Source organism: Phoenix dactylifera, unplaced genomic scaffold, assembly GCF_009389715.1.
Source record: "Phoenix dactylifera cultivar Barhee BC4 unplaced genomic scaffold, palm_55x_up_171113_PBpolish2nd_filt_p 000097F, whole genome shotgun sequence".
Lineage (NCBI taxonomy): Eukaryota > Viridiplantae > Streptophyta > Magnoliopsida > Arecales > Arecaceae > Phoenix > Phoenix dactylifera.
In genome coordinates this window covers 358,563-382,254 of record NW_024067681.1, presented here as the reverse complement: position 1 = coordinate 382,254, position 23,692 = coordinate 358,563, and the positions used below count along the sequence as shown (strand labels likewise).

Sequence of the window (23,692 nt, the reverse complement as noted above, 5' to 3'; positions counted from 1 at the left end):
TCATGAACCCCTGCAAATCCAGTCCAACCATGTCCATTTTCAAAGTCGAACGCATATTACTTCTCAAAAAAATAAAAACGGCTTTTGAGACCTACGCAAGTGAATAAATAAGAAGGATCAGAGTGCTCTGCGAGCTGTGCATGGTAATCCAAAAATAAACTTTCTAAGAGATTCGTTTGGTTCGTTGAAAAAAATATATATATTTTTCGAAAAACTGATGCCTCAATAATATAAAAATAATATATTTTAAAATAGTTTTTAATAGACTATCTATTTTATTTTATTGAGAGAGTTATGTAAAATATTTATTATATTGTTGATAAAAAAATTTATTTTACTCTATCTAGATATTTAAAAAAATTATCCTAATTACCATTTTTTTAATTTTTTAGTTTTTATTTTTAAAAACTCCAGTTATATACCCGCGAAATTGCATGGAGGCCAGATTTTATCTTCTGCATTTAATTCCACCCTGCCCCCAAGGGAAGGGAAGGGAAGGGAAGGGAAAGAAAAGCCGAAGGGAAGGAGTCAAAGGCCTCAACTCCACCTCCCCATGGCTACTCTCTCCTCCTCTTCTTGCCCTTCTCCTCCTCCTCCTTCTCCTCCCCCTCGCTCTCCCCTCTCCACCCCTGTAAGTATTCTTCTCCACTCTAAAATTCCTCCATGGATTAATTCTCTTAGCTTGTATATGAAAGTTTTCTTCTTCTTTCTTTCTTCGAACTGTCTGTAGATTTTGGAACACGAGAAAGAGCAAGAAGAAAAGGTGCTGGCTAGAGACGAAGACGCAACAACATCTTCCAGGCCTTACAAGCACCAGCCTACTCCTCTCCACCCTTCCTCCTCCTCCTCCAAATCGACGGCTCCGAAGAAGCCTTCTTCCAGATCCAACCGCGCCGAGGTCGCCGGAGACGACCGCTCGGTGTCCTGCACCAACTGCCGGCCCTCCACCTGGGAGAAGATCTCCGTCGTCCCCCTCGACATCAACGGTCTCAAGCAACATGTCTCCTCCCTCAGCCCCTCCCCAGCCCGCCTCCTTCGCTCCCTCTTCCTCTCCCTCGCTCGCCGCAGCCCCCACTCCTCCTGCTCCGCCGCCGCCGCCCCGTCCTCCTCCTCCGCCACCGCCATCGACGAGTGGCGCCTCGCCGCGGCGGAGCTGTCCCGGAAGCTAGTTCACGCCACCCGGAAACGCGACGAAGCCCTCCTCGAGTCCTCCCGTCTCAAGCACTCCCTCGCCGAGCTGGAACGCAAGCTCGGCCGGCTCGAATCCCACTGCCACGACCTGCAGGCCGCCGTCGACCGCCGCACCTCGCCAACCCCGGTCCAGACCGCCTCCCCTTTCCCGGTCGAGACCTTCCTCCGGGCCGTCTCCGACGCCCGCGCCGCAGTCCGCCACCTGAGCCGCTCCCTCGCCGCTCAGCTCCGGCCGGACCGGATGGCTGCCCTGCTCCAGCCCCACGACGCCAGGGCCGCCGGCCAGTGGCGGAGAACACCGGGCGGCCCGCTCTTCTGCCTGGAGGCCCTCCTGAACCGAGTCTTCTACTTGGGGTTCGAGGAGGGAGCGCCGGAGGAGGCGGTCGATCCGGCGGCCCGGTGCGAGTCGAACCGGACGGCCTACGAGGCGGTCCGGCAGCTGGGATGGGACGAGGTTTTGACCAAAGGAACCCGGTTCTACAGTGAAGGGTTGAGCCGGTTCTGCGACCGGAAAATGAGCGAGGTCGTGGGGATGCTGGGGTGGGCCAAGGCCTGGCCAGAGGGATTGCTGAAGGCGTTCTTCGGGGCGGCGAAGGGCGCGTGGGGGGTCCGCCTCCTCTCCCGGTCCGTGCATCCGGCGGTGCCGGTACTCAGGGTGGACCGGGGAGCCCGGTTCGACCCGCGGTTCATGGAGGACGTTGGGGCCGACCGGGTCACCCTGCTCGAACCGGTGAGCGTGAGGATGATGGTGGCACCCGGTTTCCACGTGTATACTAGCGAATTTGGGGTGGTCAAGTGTAAGGTGCTGTGCTCGTACAAGTAATAATATGTGATTGCAAGAGTGCTCGTAATGATATAAGATATAGGTTGTGTTTATGATGATCTCTTATGCCTTTTCCTCTGCGTGTATGGTGACATACATATGCATGCAAAGTTTACACTGCAAGATGTTTTTGGAAATTAGCTAAGAGAGGCATGATGTAGGGAAAAAATATCATGGGAGCAGAAGATTTACTTATTTGGAAGGTTTTGAATATGAAGATGTATAAATAGAGTCGAAATTAGATTGCTTGTAGATAATTTGTCTTACAAAAGATTGTATAAGGATATACTTCAACACAAATCTTAATATTGTTTTGGTTGGAGTGCTTCGTTTATTTTTTTTTATTTTTATTTTGCTTAGGCAAGAGGGAAGAGAGGGGTGAGGAGAATCACACCCGCATAGCAACCCCTACTGGCCCCCTCTCCGCTGGAGAGTGTTCGATCCGAGTAGAATATTTTTTACTCATACCCTCTCCATCCATGGTAGAGCTCCACCAGCGTGGCAGCCCTATCCCCGTGTGAGTACATCACACCAGCACCACCTAAGTAACGGCAGATCAGATAGCGACTTCACCGGACAAAGCAGGTGGGGGGCATTCGGTCCCTGCATTTAATCGATGCCCGCGCGTTTCGAACATTGGCCACTCCGGTGAATTCAAAGCTCAGTTTCCACCGTGTTACCACCTTGGTGGTAGTGCTTCGTCTATTGCTATGCAACAAAATATCTCATAAGTGGATATCGACTTCTCTTAATTGGACTTTATTTCTCACCTACCTTGATGTATACTAAAAGCTAAGACATAAAGATGGATTGATTGAGCATGACATGAAAACCTGAAACAAGGAACTTTAACTTTTATCAGCAGCTATTAGCTTGGTTGGTATCTCTCTCCCAAAGGCTTCGCCTTGTAGGAGGTCCACATTCGAATCTTCGGTATTGATTAAAAAAAAAAGCTATGTTGTTCTTTTCATCCTAGTATGAGTGATTTCTTTTTTTGAGAAGACACACGGATGATACCCTTTATAGATTGAAGAAATATTTATCCATATCATTTCATGATAATACTGAATTTATGAATTAGTTTGTTTCAACATGTCACGAGCACCATAATTTGCTGAACCAAGACTTCTCTAGTGGCTAGGTCACCAGCCATTCTGTTTGATCGGTGGTCAAATTTGCATAAGTTGTCAAAAGGGATTTTAAAAATCTTAACTTATTCCCTTTTCACCTCTCTCTCTCTCTCTCTCTCTCTCTCTCTCTCTCTTTTGGTACATCGGCTGCTCACACTAGCCTCGTGTGAGCATTGCCATAAGAGTCTAGAAAAAGAATACACCATAGAGATGAGGGAACAGATACATGGCGGGTCCAGATAATCTCTCCAGTGTGGTGAGCAGTAAAGGAGGCAATCCAGTCCGCAACTCTGTTCGCCTTCCGATAGACATGCACAGCTTGGAAGGCAGCACACTCCCCCAATAGCCTCCGGATGTCGACTAGAAGCAGATGATCTGTCTCCCACACCCCCTCCTGTAGGATCCGCTCAATAAACTCCACCGAGTCTCTCTATAAGATGATTCTCCCAGCCTTAAGCACCCGCCTAACATAGAAGATTTCCTCTCACATCATCCTGAGTCCTGCTCTAGGAGCACCTGCCTCAAAGGTACGCCGTCCTCCCGCAACTATCAATCTGGACTAGTAGTCTCTGATCACAAATGCAACATCAGCACAATCGTCGCCCACTAGCAGACTACCATCGAAATTCACCTTCAAATGGCCTGGGGATGGGGGCTCCCAAGTAGTAAAAACATACCCGGGTGCTGAAGCAGCATAGGGGAAACCCCAATTGTCCCTAACCAGCCTAGATGAAACAACTATAGTAGCCTCAGTGATCTCAACGGCTTGGCAGATAGCTCTATCCGCCACAATCCTCAAGAGAGCCTGCCTGTCCTCAAAGATCCTGTCATTCCTATCCAACTAAATATGGTATGCTAGATAGGCACCCATCACACCCCAGCCCGCCTGTCCTTGAAAACCCTTTTCACCTCTCGGAGGTTGGTGTCAATATATCTTGATGCGCAACTCCTCAACCATAATAATGGAATGCAAGGGTTTGAAGAGGAGGAAGTGGAAATGAAGAATTGTAAAGCGTCCAGGTTTGTCTTTTTTTTCTTAGCCCCCACCCTTTGGCCATCTTAAGGTGAACTTCGACGGTGGTGCCTCGGTTGATGGAGCTTATATAGGTGTGGGTTTTGTAATTAGGAATCGCGCCTCCAGGCTAATCGCTATAGGGAGTGACGCACTTCTAGTTTGACTGTCATTGGGGCGAAGCTGATGGCAGTCTAGGAGGGTATCACATTTGCGAGATGCGTACTCGGTGTGGACAATGTATGTCTTGAGGGGGACTCCGCCACGATGATTGACTGGATACAGAGCAAGGACCAGTATGGAGATGGTCATTTGCTGGTTCGTGAGATCCGCAGATTGACAAGGAATCTGAGCTCCTTTTAGGCTGCCCACGTGTATCGGAAGGCAAATAGAGTCGCTGACTGGGTCGCCTCTTTCGTTGTCTGACACTCCGGAGAGGTCTTTTGGACTAATGCGGATTCGGCCCCTCCTCCTCTACGCCACTTTTTTTTTCTTGATTTAGCTGGTTGTACTTACATTAGAGCTATATGAGCAACCGTTATATCAAAAAAAAAAAGAATTGTAAAGCTGCCTTCGAATGCGGCTGAGGTATTATGCAAATAAGGAGAGGACAACTTAGGGTTGGGTGCTTCATTTGTGATGATGGAAAAAGAGAACAGTCCCAATCAGTATTAATAATTTACAAAGAATACTAGATTAAAAGTAGGAGTCCTTAAATTACAACTATCTTTACCTATATCAGATAATTTTTACCACCATATATTTACTATATCTATGTAATACATATACAAATATATATCAGGCTGGCCTCCTTCATATAATGCAAGCTAGGTCAAGAGGGCCAGGGGCTGGTCTGGCCCAATGTACATACCTAGGCTTCCTCGGGCAAGAAGCTGAGACCAAGGTACTTAGCCTTTATTACTAGATTGTGACATATGCAAAGCATAAAGGGCGATGATTATTTTTTGGCCTATTCTAAAAAATACCATTATTTTTTGGAAAGAAAGAAAGAAAGAAAGAGATAAAAAAAGTTATTGCCCAGGTTGGGTGACTCATTGGTGATAGCCCTATCCCAAGTTATCATTGATTATTGCAGTTTTTTTTTTTTGGTAATAGCATTATCTCATGGCGCACAAAAAAACTCTACTCTCTCAAAACTCTACCACTTGTAAATTAGTCTATCTCAAAACTCTACTCTCTCTATTCACCACCTTCAACCTGTCTCTCTATTGTGATAACCAAGCAGCACTTCATATTGCTGCCAATCCTAAATTCTATGAGAAGATAAAATACAACGAAATAGATTGTCCTATCATTCGAAAAAAACTACAAATAAACACAATCTAAATCAAGTTCCTTCTAAGTGACAACCAGCGTACTAATATTTTTACCAAGACTTTGGTCATGATTAGTTCTTTTATCTGCTATGCAAAATGCATGTTATAAATTTACACATACCAACTTGAGAGAGAGTATTAATTGTCAGAATCATACACAATATTGTCTATCATAGTATGTAGGATATTAAATATCAAAACTGCCACATATTATATGTACAATCTTATTATATCAGCTCAAATCAATCTCCAAATATTATAGAGAATATTTATCATATTCAAATTTAGTATTTATACCAAATCACAAAATTTTACTATTGTATTATACTATATTTGGTCCTATTATCTTTCTCATAATTATGGAATTATATTTTACTATATATAGGAGCTCAACTTGTATATAAAGTATATTAATACCATAAATAGAACAAATAATTTAAATTTTATTTTCATTATAAAGAGAGAGAGAGAGAGAGAGAGAGAGAGAGAGAGAGAGAGAGAGAGAAATATCCTTCGCTAACATCCGGAGTCCGGCTTCGGCCAACTTTAGGAATTTCCATTATGCAGTAGATATAGGAGACGTGTCATTCCCCCCAAAAAAAAAAGGCAACCTATTATGTAATAAACGTGGTAAAGGACCCCACTCTATCAAATGAAAAAAAGAAAAACTTTCGAGCAGAAAATAGACGCCTCCAGTCCATCTCCATGCGACCAACTTCTGGGGTTAATAGATAGAAGAGAGAGGACTCGGCAAGGGATGTCTTATCATTTTGCTCTTTCATATTTTTTTCCCTTTTTACCCTTCTCTCTCTCTCTCTCTCTCTCTCTCTCTCTCTCTCTCTCTCTCTCCCACCTACTCCAACCTATCATAGATGCCCGGATGGTTTGACACAGGTCTGCACCATGATATTTCAATAATTGAATCGCTTGGACAAGCAAGTTGAACGACTTCTTATAGAAAACAAAGTTCACCCTTACAGGTCTAAAAGCAGCAGGTGAAGCTGGTTGACCTATGTAACCTGACTGAGTTTTAAAACTTTGACCCGGAGTTAAAAATCTTATGAAGGCAATCCATTTAGTTATTGGGAAGCACTGCAGTAGCGTATAATGACAGACCAAGCATGAGAGCTCATGAAACTATTTAGGAACTCCACATTATTATTATGAAGTACTGTTGAATAGTACTCACTCTATACTCACCCTATGATGAACAGTACTCCTAGAAATTGGCAGGGCCTTGAGGCTACCGTAGGCTGCGGTTAGGACAACAGATCGATTACAAATAGGACATCGGTAATCCACATCTGTATCCATTTATGTTTGGCAAATAGAGATTCAAACGTTAATCGGATTCAAAAATTCATATCGAATATTAAAAATATAAATATAAATATGAATATAAATTGATAGTTAAATTTTATGACACATAAAATAAAAAATATCAATAAAAAAAGTTAATAATATATAAATATATTTTTTATTTTGTTAAAGTTTATAAGCATTGTGTAAAATTAAATACCAGTAATAAACAAAATTGGATATTCGATACCTACGAATAGTTGCCTATCTATCTCAGTATCTATTTGACACAAATATATATTACACAATTGAACAATTTCGAACCTTACCAAGCCAGGTTGTTTTAAGGCTTGGCTTGAAAGCTTGAAATCAATCTCAAGCCTATTAACAAGGTTTAACCTTGATTCAGTGTCATCCAAATCAAGTTTATTCGAGTTATTTCAATATGAGCAGGGGCTCAGCTCAGGACAAATTCACAAATGTATCAGCAACCAACAATCTGATCAAGCTGCAGCACACATTTTAACTAAGTCATATCTATAATGCAGCATTTAACATTTACATCCATTACCCATGGGCACGATCAAGCATCCAAAGCTTCTTAACAAATTAATATGCAATGAAAATTAAATTGGCGTGCACAACCTCAGAAGTTCAAAAAGGGGCCTCCAGTTTATGACACTAGGAAAAAATTGTTATTCACTAAATATATACTGGTACCCAACCCTAAACATTTAAATGTCTGTAGTCCAAAAAATAACTGTTTATATTTTACACACTTGCATAGCAGAATGAATGCTACAAATCCTATATCAAATTTAAATCTGAAACCATTAGATGCATCTTCACACAGGAGGAGGCTGTCAGGGTACAATTGCTGCTTGGGAGCCTAAATCAGATTAAAACATTGATTTTGTAGTTTGGAAGAAGAAAAGAAACTATGATAAGTTGACAAGAAACTGACATATTTAAATAAAACGGACATGAGATGAACCATGATAACAATAAGGGAGCCAACCCGCAATGAGAGAATGTTGACTGTGAAACAGATTAAATCTGAAGGTCATCCAGCGAAAGTTCTTGAGCTGACATCATCTTCAGTTTCTGCAGATAGAAATCAATAGATAGTTTCTTTAGTTTAACTTCAGTTCATATGCTTGTTGACATAGAAATGGTTTGTCCCCCCCCCCCCCAAAAAAAAAAAAAACGATTAGTTCAATCATAAAATCAGCAGGGAACTTTCACTGACAATAATGGAGTACAAGTCAAAATCTATAATAGGAAACGCCTACAATCAATTTGTATGACATTTATTTTTTTGGTACAACTTGTAAGACATTTATGAAGCCCATGCAACATAACAGTTTAAAGTAGATCAGGTGATTATGCTTCAGACATGAAATTCAACATGGATCAGTGAAGTTGTTTCCAGATCATATCAAGAAATTCAAAACAAGCATCTGAAATATGAAATATCTAACGAGGAGAAACTAAATTTAGTTGGTAATTTATGATTTGTCAGTTTCATGCACTCACTGTAATGAACTGAGGAGGATCATCAAGACTGGATGAGCCGAGGATGATTTCCCTCTTCAGCTTTGACGTAAGCTTGTGAACGGCACGTAGCTGATAGAGGCATTGAGTGATTCTAAATACAAGTCAACAAAGTCAAAATTATGTTTAATTATCATAGGCACTGAGGTACCTCAGATCGAGTGGTTCCACCGACGATGAAGATAAAAATACGCTGGCCCATCCTTCTGAAATCACTTGATGCATGCCTTAATACAGAATCACTGCAAAAGCTCAAAGATAAGCGAAAGAAAGAAGACTATACCAGAAAGTGGAAAGTTTTAAGAGCGATCAGGTAGTTCAGAAGCGCACAACTAAATAGCAACATTGCACACTCCAGATATTTCTGATTATGTAGGAAAAGTCAAACTGAAAACATCTGATAACATGATAATAAATTCTTGCAGGATCACTTGGAAGTGCAAACATTTTGAGAACTAGAATGATTGTCAACATGCCTTGAATAACCATCATCAGAATTTCGAGGCCTAGCCCATGTGGCAGGGCGCCTGGATCTCATCGAGTGAGCAGGCTGAGAATGGGCTGTCCGAAGTGGTAAACTCTCTGAGCTTCCATGGAAAGTAGGACTTGGGTCATTCGTACATGGATACTCATCTTTTGGTAATTCACCTTTACTAAGTTTCTCAATCAACTCCTGAAACAGAACAGGAACTGTGTATATTAGGCAACATTTCATGGCAACCAAAAAAGAAAAAAGGGGCAGCCATGCCACATCTGACCAAGAAGACACAACTAGCTAAGAAAATTAAAAGTATACAACGTTTATTTTATGAAGTGTGCCTTATTGTATGAACATTTAACAAAAATGTTTTATTGTATGATTGTATGAATATGCAAGGAAAAGGAATACTGAAATCAGACAATATTCCTCTCTTTTGTTCTCACTGCTTTCCCTTTTTTCTCTTTCCGATGAACTCTACGCATGTCAGAAATATATTTATTCCCTCAGAATCAAAGGGAACAAAGAAAATTAATACCATGGGAAAAATATGAAGGGAAAAGAAAGAAATATACAAAGAAAGATCTTACACCTTACGCATCATCTTACTTCTAATATTTCATTCTTCTGTGCATGATAGCCCATATCACTCGCTTATTTCTCTTCTTCAGCTTGCTCAATACTCATACAAATATCTCAATACCTTTTCTACTATTGTCAAATTGAATATTAAAATCTTACGTATCATGTACTAAATCTGTATCAGATATTATAATGATTATGACACCAAGCTGAGTGCCATATGCATCAGGGTGATGATCCAGAAGATAAACACAGAAACTTTTTCCCACTCCAAGTATGATAGTTACTATATAACATGTTTAGATTAATCATATATCACATTTGAATCCAGTGAACACATTGGAAACACTAGGAATCCTTTATCATATGCATTGGAAGCCTGGATCATATGTAAAATGAGATCTGGTAGAAGCAGTGATGAATTTTCTTTCAGCTATAATTCACAGAGGCATATATTGCAGGAGTGAAGCAGACCACAGGTTGAATGCATTCGACACCATAAGATGGATAATTAATCCTACATCTAAGAGAGATGCATCAGAAAATATCATCGAAAACACAACTTTCCCATATAATTAATTCTAATTAACAAACTAACCAAAAAGTAACCTAGCTAAGGAAAAACCTTGCCAAAAAAAAGGGTTAAACAAGTAAAAACTGCAACCATAGCCATGTTACATATTATTGTGCAATGTAGATTACTGGTTGATATCCTATGATAGGAAACAATACTGATTGGATAAGGTAAACAAATACTCATGGGAATATGGTTCCCAGAGACACAAGTCTATGATAGGAAACAATACTGATTGAATAAGGTAAATACTCAAGGGAACATTCTTCCCAGATATAGAGGTCTGATGTGTTAACAAGGCCATGATTTGGTACATATTATATAATGCAGCAATGCATACCCAACTATTCTGAAAATCAACGCATAGATGGGATGCAAAAGGCTCGTGCTAGCAGCTATCGCTCAGATGTACGAACATTAGGAAGTCCCATTGAACATGATCTGCATTAGCATGAAGTCCAAATATTCTCAAAACTTCCATCAATATATTTCCCATCTCTTAAAAAATCCTTCCTATGATTTCTTCCACATCAACCAGATAGCTTTCTTGTCCTTGATCAACAACAATTTTCCCACAAATACAATTTACTCTTATGGTCCATGCAATGATCCTTCAAAGCATAAAATTATCATATAAAGTCACCAGCTTCTAAATACAATCAACCCATCAAATATAGAATTCTAGAGAAGGCAACCATGGCCAACAACAAGATTCATCATTACAGTACCAGACCTCGTACCGGTGCCACACTAGTATAGTATTAGTACAATATGGTATAGAATTATTTTTTTGGCATACCGAGTATCGATATGCCACCCGTACCGAGTACCAGTACCAAACCGGTATAGTATGCCACGTACCACCCGGTTTGGGCCGGTACGGCGAACCATGCCCAATAGAAACTTCCATAAAGGCTAAACGCAAAATTCGCCATCTCAGCACCGGATCTCGTACTGGCGCCATACTAGCACAATGTCGGTACGGGACGATACAGAATTTTTTTGGCGTACTGAGTGTCAGTATGCTACCTATACCGGGTACCGGTACCAAACCGATACGGTACGCCCGTACCGCTCGGCTCAGGCAGGTCGGTATGGCATACCTTGGCTAGGCGGGTTGAAACATTCTAATAACATGATTCCAATGTATTAAAAAGCAGATAGCTGGCATATAGTGGCTGGGGCTTTCATAACGAATAGTTGATGGTGGGCACTATAACAAAAGCTAACTAGGCTGCTAAAACATATCAATATGTTTCTCGTTAAATATCAAAAATTAATATTTATACCAATTCATGCAAATAATAATTAAAAAAATCAAGGATAAAGTTCTAAAACATCATCCAACAAACATGATAGCATCACTCATAAGATAAAAATGTCCATGATCACATATCAATTATAGAAGAAAGGCGTCTATTATCATAAAGCATAATTCACCTAACAAAACATCAACATCAACAGATAATATACTCTACTAGAGTATAGAGGAAAAACTCAAGTTTCCTAGGACTTAAAAATGCTTATAGATGGAACAAGGTAATGAGCCAATGATTAATACAAACAAACTTCATAAAGAGCCAGATTAAATATAGGAAGAGCACTATAGTCTGATATATAAGAATTGACTACTGTTCTAACTATTGTGATACCAAACTTACGAGTTATAGTTTGGAAGAGACTAATTGGGTACAAATTAAGGTGTGATACTAATTAATTGGGTACTAATTAAGGTGTGATACAAAAATATCAAAGAACCGATTTGATTTTAAACCAAAAAGATCTAATATGGAAGCTATTTTTCTCTTTCAGAGGTTAATGAAGAAATACAAAGAAAAAGACAAGATTTTCATGACTTTTGTTGGTTTAGAGAAAGCATATGGTAGAGTCTCTAGAGAAGTCTTATGGCGGGTGCTAGAAAAAAATAAATTTTCTTTAGTTATATTAATATAATTAAAGACATGTATAATGCACCAATTACTAGTGTAAGAACTATTAATGGTAACACTAGTGAGTTTCCAATCATAGTAGGTTTGCACCAAGAATAAGCTTTAAGTCTTTACCTTATTGTGTTGGTTATGGATGAGCTTATTAGGCATATTCAGGACAATATTTCTTGGTACATACTATTTATGGATGATATAATCTTAGTAGATGAAGCTAGGGTTGGAGTTAATTGTAAGTTGGGGCTATGGAGAAGGGCATTACAATCTAAGGATTTTAGGTCAAGTAGGATCAAGAAGGAACAAATGGAGTGCAATTTTAATAAAATTAGAAATAAAGATGAAGATGGACAGAAAATTGAACATCATGAAGTTTTTAAGAGCGATCATTTCGATATTTAGGATCTATTATTCATCAAGAGAGATTGAAAAGGATGTTTATCCATAGGCAAGGTTCATCGAACCGGTACCGGAGAGGATACCGGTCAGCGACCAGTTCGGCATGGTACAAGTCCATGCCATGTTCTGGGAGTGACGGCACAAGGAGAGCCATAGAGACAACAAGAGGGAGAAGCCAAGAGAACAAGAGAGAGAGGGAGAGGGAGAGGGAGAGGGGGGAGAGAGGCCGAGAGAGAGAGAGAGAGGGCTCAAAAGTCCTCGTTAGTCATCATCGAGGGGGGGAGGGAGAGGGGGAGAGGGAGCTGGAGGGACTTATAGAGGAGGGGTGACCATCATGAGCGGCCAAGGGGGCAGTGGTTCGCGAGGAAGGGTGGCGAAGCTCGCGAAGCATCCCGAGTGAGGGGGGCACTCTCTAGAGGGTTTTGAGCGAAGATGTACGCGAGCAAGGTTTAATAAAGAAATCAGCCTCATCTCAACTTAACCAGCTGAACTGTGTCGGTTCCCAACTAGTTGGGTTCGGCACACACCCCGAATCGGCTGATTTGGCACAGCCCAGTGAACCATGTCCATGATGATTAAAGTAGTATGGATAAGTTGGGAAAAGTATAATTAGGATATTGTGTGCTTTATACCATACTTGCCAAGTTGAAAGAAAAATTATAGGACAGCCATATGACCAACTATACCTTATGGTACAGAATGTTAGATAGAAGACAACATGTGCACAAGATAAGTATGGTTGCGATGCATGTATGGTGATATAAGAAAAGATAGAATAAGAAATGAAGTCGTTCATAGAATAAGAAATGAAATCATTCATAAAATAGTAGAGGTAGCACTAATCGGCAACAAATTGAGAGAAGAATGAACTTAAATGATTTGGACATGTACAATGTAAAACCGATGAATCAGCCATATAAAAGAGTGATTTGATCCATAGAGAAAGAAAGAGGGGTAGAGGAAGATGATGAATTACATGGGATGAAGTAGTAAGAAAGGATTTGATATCACTACATCTTTCAAAAAGTATTGCCCTAAACTAAGTGGAATGGAAGAAAAGGATTCATATAGCCAACTCGAACTAGTTTGAGATTAAGGCTTCATTTCATTAAGTTGAGTATGTTCGTTATTTTTTGTTAAAATATAGTTATTCTGATCATTACAAGAGTTAGTATTTTAACATTAAATAACTTCAAATCTACTACAATGAGAAAAATAATGGCAGCTATAACTATTGTCATAGATAATAATCATTATGCCAAACAACATTGTTATTTGAATCTTGAAAAGGGATTCTTGGAATAACATCACTCATAGGGACTAAGAGCAACCAATTCTTTTATTAGATTTAAATCTTCTTGAACCATGACTCAACTAGTAGAATAATAGTTATTTTTCTAGTGTACCGCTCAATGTCCATTATCCACCCAAAACTTCAACTGCTTGCAAGGTTTGTCTGCTAACTTGGAAACTTCAAGCTTTTCCAAGTTAGCCAGCCAACATTGTTTTGCACGATCATGTGAATCCTAGACATGGACCTCTTATACAGCACTATCTTTATTTGTGACTTATTGACTGAGAAATGATCGCACATGTGCTCGCAAGGAGTAGCATATTTTATTTGAGTGAGACGTACGGAAACCAAGTACATGGTCCTCGCATACAGTACAATATGATGGGACAGGTGTTCAAGGATGAGAATTATCAGTTTGTTTATTCAAGTGAGATGCATATCTGTCTTCTCATGATGGAATGACTCCCTCAATGGAGATCTGGAGTGGTAGGCCTCCCTCATTTGCATGGCCCACTCACGAGCTGTTAATCTCACTTACAGCCCTTCCCATCTATAAATAGTCCTTCCTACCAGGCTTTATCTTTCGTAGCATTCTAGTTTTTACTTTTAAACTTTCTCGTTTTTCCTATTACAAGCCCAAAGCAGCTAAATAAAATAAATAAAAAAATAGAGGACTAAACCAGACACAAACATACCGAGGTTTGACACGGGTTTACAAAATCCCAGATATGTCCACCAGGGGAGCCAGAAATTTACTATATAACAAACAACGTACAAGACTTCCTACAAGTTCACCAAGAGAAGATAGCACAAGCAAAACTCAAAAAAGAGCATGATACAAGAGGCACAATACATCGAGAAAATTTATCACAGAAAAATGTTAAGAGTGACTTAAGAGGTTGTTAAGGATTAGAAACTAATATGAGTATCAAGATAGATAAGTATTCTTCTCTTTCTTCTTTCTCTTCCTCTCTTCTTTCCTGTTCCACCCCTCTTTTCTCTCTTCTTTTCTTCACTCACATCAACCAACGCTCCTGTGGAAATCCTTTGCAACTCCTTATTAACCATGTGACGCAACCTTTATAAGAAAAGAAAGCTTCAGCACAGCCTTTCCTAATGCTACTTAAAGTCTAAGAGAGCACCACTCACTTAAAGATGATGTAGGGTCCATGTGGGTCCAAAATGGACTGATTTCCGTTTCCTATTGTGGAAATAGAAGCCACATCTCCAACATTCTACAACTTTGGCTTTTATCACTAGGCCCTTAGGATAATCACCAGAAGCCTTTAATCCATGATCTATCAAAAGAAATACTCCCCCTAAGGTAGTAAACCCAAGCCCTTCTCGAATCTTCTCATCCTGCCACCTACAACTTTGCCCTTCTTGAAACTCTTCGAGATATCTGCACCTATCACCATGGCAAAAGTGACCCTGGATCAAAACTACATCATCCCGAGCATTAGGCTTGCACATCTCTGTACATATACCAACGAACTCCACCTACAGCTGTGTCTAATGAAACAATGTATTACTTGCACTTCTCGCCTTTCATCAGCACCTTGATGCCACATGTCACCTTTCAAAACTCCAACTCACATTGAACACCCAAAGCTCTAGAGTCTAATGCACCAAGCGAAATTAGATTCCTGCACATCTTTTGGACGTACCAAACCCCACCCAAAGTACACACTGCTCCATCAGACATCTGGGTTTTCACTGTCCATCAACCACAGATCTCACATGTTGAACCATTGGCCTATTGAACAATTCCTTCTCGAATCTTCTCATCCTGCCACCTACAACTTTGCCCTTCTTGAACTCTTCGAGATATCCGCACCTATCACCATGGCAAAACTGAACCCTGGATCGAAAATACATCATCCCGAGCATTAGGCTTGCACCTCTCTGTACATATACCAACGAACTCCACCTACAACTGTCTAATGAAACCATGTATTCTACACTCGCCTTTCATCAGCACCTTGATGCCACATGTCACCTTCAAAACTCCAAACTCACATTGAACACCCAAAGCCTCTAGAGTATAATGCACCAAGCGAAATTAGATTCCTGCGCTTTTGGACGTACCAAACCCCACCCCAAAGTACACACTGCTCCATCAGACATCTGGATCTTCACACTCATCTAATGTGGCCATATCCTTAGAGTGATAACATTGCACTTTGCCCTTATCTCTAGGACTTGAATCTTACCCATGCACCAGCAGAGCCCTTCTCTGGTGACTTCCCTCTCGCTACCAACACTTGACTACTCATCCTTAAATCATCCTCGGTGAGCAATACCAAAACTACTAAATCCAACAAATGCACACCTTGGGCCATACATTGCTATAGGGAGTATGAACCTACAAAAACTCGAATAGGTGATTATATTTTAGGTAAAATTCACTATGATTTTGAAACTATGTGAGGAAGAATCACAATACAGGTCCATGCATGTCCTCCATTATTTTGGCATGTTAAAAAAACAAGTCTTTAACTAGAATAGTAGAAATATGTTTCTTTTAGCCCAAAAAGCAACCAATATTTTCACCATGACCATTTTTGAAAAATTTTCAGAGGACTATTTTAATGAAAGCACCTTTTGATAACAAATAAGATTAATGCTGCTAACGTGGGGCACAATTTAAACAAGAAGTTAATATCTAAACTATAATGGTTAGCTAGAACTTGGAAGCAAAAGAATAAATATGACACTATATCATGTATGAAGTATTTGATGACAACTATGCAGATCAAAAACTATAAGTGCAATTACTTGTTTTTAATACAAGAAAACACAAATAAAAAAGAAAACATGCAATAAAGTTAACAGAAAAAAGAGAAACAATGAAAACTGCAGCTCTATCCATGCAAATAATTGCACAAAGATATATGGAATCATAATTATGAGCTTCAACCAAGATTAATATAATATTAAATCAAGACATAAATATGATACATAACCTCTATCATAGGATAAAATCGAGATAGTTGCCATGTCTCTCCCTCATCATTCCTTTCTTTCCTCACTCCATGCTTCTTCTGATAACCAACAGAGGGCATAGAGCAAGCTCCAGATCAGTTACCAAAATTACAAGCAAATGTGATATTCTAACAATCTTGAAAAACTCAACGAAAGCACATGGGCATTTACCTTATAAACATCAAACTTGAGAGAGAAAGCCCCTCCTGATGTTTTTTTAGTATCTGATCCTCCCAAGTATCGCATGTTATTCACAGCATTCATGTCATCGCTAGACAATCTTGCAAGCTGTAAAATAGAACCTTCCTTTCAGGTACCCCTATTAAATTATAGACACATGTGGGCAATAGAAACAGAAATCAAGAGAAATTATAATTTTTTAATATGGAAAACTAATGCTTCTGTCTCACTAACGTATATTCTGAACATGTAAGCCACATAGTCAAATTTGGAAATCCACCTCATTATATATTTTTTGACAGTGGAATATATATGTTACTAATATTGCATCATCCATTTTGACTGAACTGTCAGTTGTATTGTGAATTACCTAGCAAAACAAAAACACAATTTGCTAATGGTTTACCTTTTCTGTAGCTTATTAATAAAAAGAAAGGGAGCATGTTCAGACTCCATCAACAGAACAGATGACTTGAGAAGTCATCAACAGAACCAGGGTGGTTGATACATCCTGTGTGGGACTTAACAGTCCACCAAAGAGAATTTCCAAGGGCCATCAAATGATGGCTAATATTTTTGACTAACAAGTCCATTTTGTCAATACAAATGCTATAGGATTATCGATAAAAGTATTGAGTGCCTAAACGAAGATCTGAGAGCAATTTATTAAGTTCTAAATAAGGTTAAGAAATTATAAGGTTATTATAGAGAAGTTTTTCTTTTCTTTAGAAATAAAAAAGATTGAATTTATTGTTGTTTGTGTGGGCGTGCTGTTGGGAATTGTGTCTCAAAGCCAATTTTTTAATTGTAAGAAATTGGATTATGTATATGTTTTATTAAAATGAATAAAAATTTATTCTAGCATTTTTCTATTCATCACAAGTGATACATCTTCAAATTGAACTCCTGTGTATTGTGATGAAGTCCTTAGGACTAATTTAGTGGATAAAGGAGGTTTTATCATTTAGTCCTTCAACCAGTTCGCGACCAAATGATGAGCTGTCAATCGGACGATAGCTATGTCAAGCATAGGTCGTTGTGTGTCATTTAGTTGGTTGTCCTTTTAAACCAAGGAATGTGGAGACACTGTATGGCATACAGGTGAGATGTAGCAGTACATCATCACTGAACAGTGACTCACCTACGGAGCACTCCACTGTCGAAAGTTAGCTCGCGAAGCGTATGAGCATAAGTACCCCTTAGACCTGAGACTGTCACGGTGACTTGCAAGCAACTCACTGTACTTAGGCACTGGACGACCTGAATTTCTAATTCAGGGATCGGAAGAATGCTGGGTGCAGTCAAGTACTCGCGAAGTCTGTGTATGAGTCAGATGGGATTGACCACTTCAGATTATAGGAGTTGATGTCTCGCTGTATTTAATTCAGTAAAACCTTGGCCAGGATAAACCAATGATGGGTCACTTGATTTGATTAATTGAAATACACTATGGATGACGGACCCAGAGTTCGACAGTCCACTCTGAGTCATCTTGAGCATCGATGGTCATAGGGATGAATTATGCAATAACCATACGTCTAGTTCTTGAATTGCTTTGCATATTCAACCTATCCGGACGTTGGTATCATTTCTAGATGGTCACCTCGATTAATGCATGGATAGTCTATGTACTACCAGTTTAGTGTTCGAACCTATTGGAGTCACGCACATCAGTCAAGCTAAGTAGGAAGGTCTTGACCCAATTTAATTAAGAATTAAATTGTGGGTCATTTGGAATTTGGTTCTGTCTATGTTCAGCTAGCACTGAACATGAGGTACATGCTAAATTTCATGGATGAACACTAATTAAGTCTGTATTTTGGGTCAATCAAGTTTCAATTAATGTAATTGAACTTGATCAGGACTCAATTGTTGGGTTTGATTGGGTCTAAATTAGTGTAATTGGGCTCGATCACGATTTAATTGGGATTTAATTTCATATTTTTTTTGATCTAAGTCGGACTTGGATCGAGCCGAAACTGGATCCAATTGAATCTCCCATGAGTCGTACCCATGTGGAATTTTTTCAGATCAAAAATCATTCAAATGGGTTGTCAATTTGGTTTAGAACCAAATAGGCTTGCTTTATTACAAAATGGGCTAACCCATTTCCTATTTGGCTAATCCCTATATCCCACTTAAATGGTTGACGGCTGACCTGTTTTAAAATCCTGTGGACCATTCATGGACCGTCAACAACCGTGGACCCTTAAGAGTTTTTCTCATGAACCGCGATGGGAGAAACACCTGGGAGCAAAACAGAGCCTTCTCCACCGATGCTTCAAAGCCACGCCGCGCCACCGTCCGGCCTTCGGCCGCTCTACCGTCTGGACCGGAATGTCCGATTTTGAACCGGCTACATTCCGGTTAAATTTGATTTTTGAAATACGGCTGTTATCGGATGAATTGGATGATTTTCTCCACGTTTGTTTTTTTAAAAACAAACGTTATGAATCTTACATTTAACTCGATAACGGCAGCTCATAACTCCTCTTAAATCCTCACTGCGTTGAACTATAGATAGACCAACGTTTTCCTCTTGAAATAGAGAACGAATTAGAGAGAAAAAATTAGAGTGAGTGCTGTGAAATCTTTGGAAGAAACTTCACAGACAGAGGCTTTGGTGGGAGTTTTCTAAAGGAGAAGAGGAAGAGAGAAGAAGTGGTCCTTCTCTCTCAATCTTCTCTCCAGTGGCAAGCATCCAGATCTGGCTTTCTGGTCTCCTCTCTTCTCCTCTGCGATCAGTCCAGAATCGAAGCTCTCGGGTTGGAAACGGGAGAGAAGGAAGAAGAAGGAGAAGAAAAGAAAAGTGTTTTCTTCTAGGGCCCTTTTTTTGCAAAAAGTGTTTTTTGCAAAATACAGACATCGTCCAACCTTCCTGCGAAGCTCGACGTGCGCGCGAAGTAGAGGGCCTGCAGATCCAGGCCTCGCGAAGCAACGTTCAAAGATCTAGATCCGGTCTACCTCGACCATCTTCCGCTGCGGGATCGAGGTATGGTTTACATATTAGTATGTTTAAGATTTATAATTGTTATAAATAAAAAAATTTAAAACTAATTTTCATGCCTGGCATCCGATTTTATTGGACAACTCAAGAAATTTTTCCTTTAACTGGTATCAGAGCCAGGTTGGCTGATGGAATTGGCCTATAACATCTAGAATTATGCATGATTTAATTTTTTAAATTTAGATTAGATCTAGATTTAACGATAAAATATCAATCTTGTGCTGAATTATAAGGTTGTTCTGCTATAAGGTTAACCACTTATAGTGAAAAGGTTGTCCTAGCACAAGATTGAGATTAATTTGTATCATAAAATAAATAGTTTATTTTTGTGAAATTATGCATAATTGATGTTTATGAAATTTCAGTTTTAAATTTATTATGACCACAAAATTTAAATATAAATTGTTTATATTTGGAATAAATTGACACCTTGAATCCATGATCATAATACATTTAATTAAAAATTAAATGTTGAATTTAAAATTTAAAATTTGAATTTCAAATAAAGATTTAAAATTCAAAATTTGAAATTCGAATTAAAATTTAAATTTGAACATGGGATTTGGGGCATGGGTTAGCACAATCAGATTAGTTGACTAGGTTAGACCTAATCATGAAATCAAATTGAAATGGACTAACTTAAGAAACATGATTTAATCTAATCAATAGTTGAACTACACTAAATCAAGGTTTCTAAAATGATCAAACTTAATAGTTGTAGTTTATCATATCCAAACATTTCAATTGGATCTGATTGTGGCTCAGGGGTCGAGCCCGAGTTCCCAAGGATAACCTAATCAGCTTGATAAACCAATTGGTGTCTAAGGTAAGTCGGCATTTGATCATAGTTTTTAATTGGGGCTACCTCTTACCTGGTCAACATAGTTGGTGTCTAGGAAAGAGGTTAATGGCGTAACCCTCCCATGATCTCTCTTACCTGGCCAATTTGGTTGATCATGTTTTGATTAAGGTACCTTGAGACTTGGCACTCACCCATGCCATTAAGGAAAATCAGTGTGACTGATTTAGGTGTCTAATAGACCAATAAAAGCTAGTCCTCTGTATGACTTGGTGAAGTCAGTGGGAAAATTTTGAATTATCGGTCAGTGTCACATATCAATTAAAATCCTCTAAATTATTAGGTTCTTAAAATGATAAAGTTGTATAGATAACTAGATCATATCCTTCCATTAAGGTGAATGATAATGGGTCCAATATTATAGTTGAACATGCAGGACGCTTCCGTCTGGTGTTCCTCTGAATACTGGAATTATCCTTCATTATATGATAGCTTTTTGAGCTATCTACTTGTGATTAGGTTGGTCGAGCCTTCCTCGGGCCTGCTTTAGATGCACGTGGTTCCAAGTTAATGCCAAAAAAAGGATTTCGGTTATAGTTTTTCCCTAAAATGAGGCATGGAACGGAGCCACTACGAAGAAGTTCCGGGAGTTACGAAGGAAGCTTCGCGACAACTAGTAGAATCAAGACAAAAGCAAGACAGGAAGGAAAGAGTACATTAGGTAGTGTCATCGAGTTAGTTCATTAATGGTTGGACCTAACCAGGATTTTCAGTGGAGGCCTCCGCCTACTGATTACCACCTGGGGCAAAATTGATTACTAGAAATTGTTTAGAGAAACAATTGGTAATGTACCTACCTTAGATGCACATGGGTTGGCCGAGCCTTCCTCGGGCCCGTATGCAGTCTATGCGGATTCTAGTACCCACTAGGGAATTAAAGTAATTCCTCGAATTAAAGGTAGAGGCTATTAATTCGATTAAAATAGTGGGAGAAAACTTTAGACTAAAGTCCAAGTCTTTAGGATTAAATAAATCATATACTGATTAGTTGGGTTTTTCTTTATTTTTCAGATATGGCTAACTCATTGTCCCTCCGAACACTATTAGACAATGATAAGCTTAATGGACCTAACTTCGATAGCTGGTATCGAAAGATGAAAATAGTATTAGAGCATGAGCGGATCCTGTATGTGATATCGGATCCTGCACCTGAGGAACCTGCAGCCAATGCACCACGTGCAATCAGAGACGCTTATCAAAGTGGCTCAACGATCGCACTACAGTGCGTTGCATCATGAGGGCCTCGATGAATGACGAGTTTAGTCGTAAATTCGAGGAAGCGCAGCCAGTGGAAATCCTTCAAATGTTGAAGGAGTCTTTCGGTACACCTGATGATGTTGAACGACATAAGACCTCCTGCGCTATATTCAATGCCCGCATGAGGGAAGGGGCATCGGTCACCGATCATGTATTGTACATGGTCGAACAAATCGATCGCCTAAGTAAACTTGGCTTTCCTTTGCACGAGCAATTGGGCAAGGACGCCATTTTGAACTCACTTCCCAAGTCCTACCTGACCTTCCTTAGTCATTATAGAATGACTAAACCTGAAGTATCCTATCATGGTTTGCTAGGTTTACTGCAGACCTATGAGAAGGATCACCAACTCAAAAAGGAGTCGGTGAATGTGGTAGGTGGGACTTCTGCAGGACTTTCTTCCTTTAAGAAAGGAAAGAAGAAGAAGGTGCAGAAAGCTCGTGCTGGGGTCTCTAAGCCCAGCCAGACTAAGAAGCATAAAGCCGATAAGAGCAAGGCAGAGTGCTTCTGTAAGAAGATGGGTCATTGGAAGCGGAACTGTCCGGCTTACATAGCGTCCCTTGATCCAAACAGGCCTAAGAAAAAAAGCAGCAAACAGTTGCTGCACAAGGTAATTATATGATAACACCTTGTAATTTTTCAATTTATGATTCTACTGGGTATTGGATACCGGAAGTCCAATTAATATTTGCAATTCGTTGCAGGGACTTCAAGTTAGTAGAAGATTCAAGAATGCGAAGATTCCTGAACGTTGGAGATGGAAGATCAGTTCCAGTCCTAGCTTTAGGAGTCATTGAGCTTGTTTTTGAATCTAGAGTAGTCATATTAGATGATTGTCATTATTGTCCACATTTTTAATGAATGTCATCTCTGTAGGCCTTTTGGCCAAAAATGGTTATTGTTTATCAATAAAAGAAAATTTTTGTGATATCATTTGAATGGTATTAAAATTTTTCGTGGACAATTGAAATATGGCATTTATACTCTATCACTGCCTGTGAATGTAATGTACACTCTAATAAACGCCCTAAGTTAGATAATGTCAATGAAGCCTATTTGTGGCATTGCCGGCTAGGTCACATAAATAAAAACAGGATAAACAGGTTAGCCCAACAGGGCATTTTAGAAATCAATGATTGTGAATCATTGCCAACTTGTGAATCCTGTCTTCTGGGTAAGATGACCAAGTCACCTTTTTCTGGAAAGGGTGAACGAGCCAGCGATGTTCTTGGCCTCATACATACTGATGTATGTGGACCTATGAACGTAAGTGCCAAAGGTGGTTATGCCTACTTCATAACCTTCACAGATGACCTATCCAGGTGGGTATGTCTATCTGATGAAGCATAAGTCGGAATCATTTGAAATGTTCAAACGATTTCGTAATGAAGTAGAAAAACAGACTGGAAAGAGTATTAAGATCCTTCGGTCAGACCGAGGAGGAGAATACCTTTCGGTGATTTCTTGACTTATCTAGAGGAGAATGGGATTCTCTCACAATGGACCCCTCCAGGAACACCTCAGCACAATGGTGTATCCGAAAGGAGGAATCGAACTCTGTTAGACATGGTTCGATCCATGATGGGGTTTACTAGTCTGCCTCTATCTTTTTGGGGTTATGCTTTAGAGTCTGCGTGTATAATACTAAATAAGGTTCCAAGTAAGTCTGTTGAGAAGACTCCATATGAGATATGGACTGGGCGTAAGCCGACACTTTCATACCTTAGGGTTTGGGGATGTCCGGCTTATGTTAAACGTTCTCAAACTGACAAACTTGGTCCTAGGTCC

At 39.7% G+C, this 23,692-nt stretch overlaps 2 protein-coding genes across 3 annotated transcripts in view; one reads left to right on the top strand and one right to left on the bottom strand.

Annotated features, from left to right (window-relative positions):
* The first annotated feature begins 460 nt into the window (after positions 1-460).
* Positions 461-2,309, top strand: LOC103713406 (IRK-interacting protein). The gene is made up of 2 exons (XM_008800321.4): positions 461-631; positions 731-2,309. The coding sequence occupies exons 1-2, from the start codon at positions 554-556 to the stop codon at positions 2,012-2,014; spliced, it is 1,362 nt and encodes a 453-aa protein (XP_008798543.2). The 5' UTR covers positions 461-553; the 3' UTR covers positions 2,015-2,309.
* A 5,021-nt stretch (positions 2,310-7,330) lies between these two features.
* The window catches only part of LOC103713398 (SNARE-interacting protein KEULE), a 56,611-nt gene continuing 40,249 nt past the window's right edge, over positions 7,331-23,692 (bottom strand). The window contains exons 16-22 of one of the 2 annotated variants that reach the window (XM_008800312.4): positions 16,773-16,889; positions 16,583-16,660; positions 8,823-9,019; positions 8,498-8,588; positions 8,329-8,418; positions 7,811-7,896; positions 7,331-7,681 (exon numbers count right to left, since the gene is read on the bottom strand). In XM_008800312.4, the coding sequence (XP_008798534.1) occupies positions 7,843-7,896; positions 8,329-8,418; positions 8,498-8,588; positions 8,823-9,019; positions 16,583-16,660; positions 16,773-16,889 (627 nt within the window). In that variant the 3' untranslated portion in view covers positions 7,331-7,681; positions 7,811-7,842. Of the gene's footprint in view, positions 7,897-8,328; positions 8,419-8,497; positions 8,589-8,822; positions 9,020-16,582; positions 16,661-16,772; positions 16,890-23,692 lie in introns of both variants that reach the window. The other variant, XM_008800311.4, reaches the window with a different exon arrangement.

Bases quoted from the DNA above. Each gene is read 5' to 3' on its own strand.
- LOC103713406 (XM_008800321.4), top strand. From the start codon at position 554: ATGGCTACTCTCTCCTCCTCTTCTTGCCCTTCTCCTCCTCCTCCTTCT. The intron at 632-730 runs GTAAGTATTCTT...AACTGTCTGTAG, and splicing joins GCTCTCCCCTCTCCACCCCT to ATTTTGGAACACGAGAAAGA.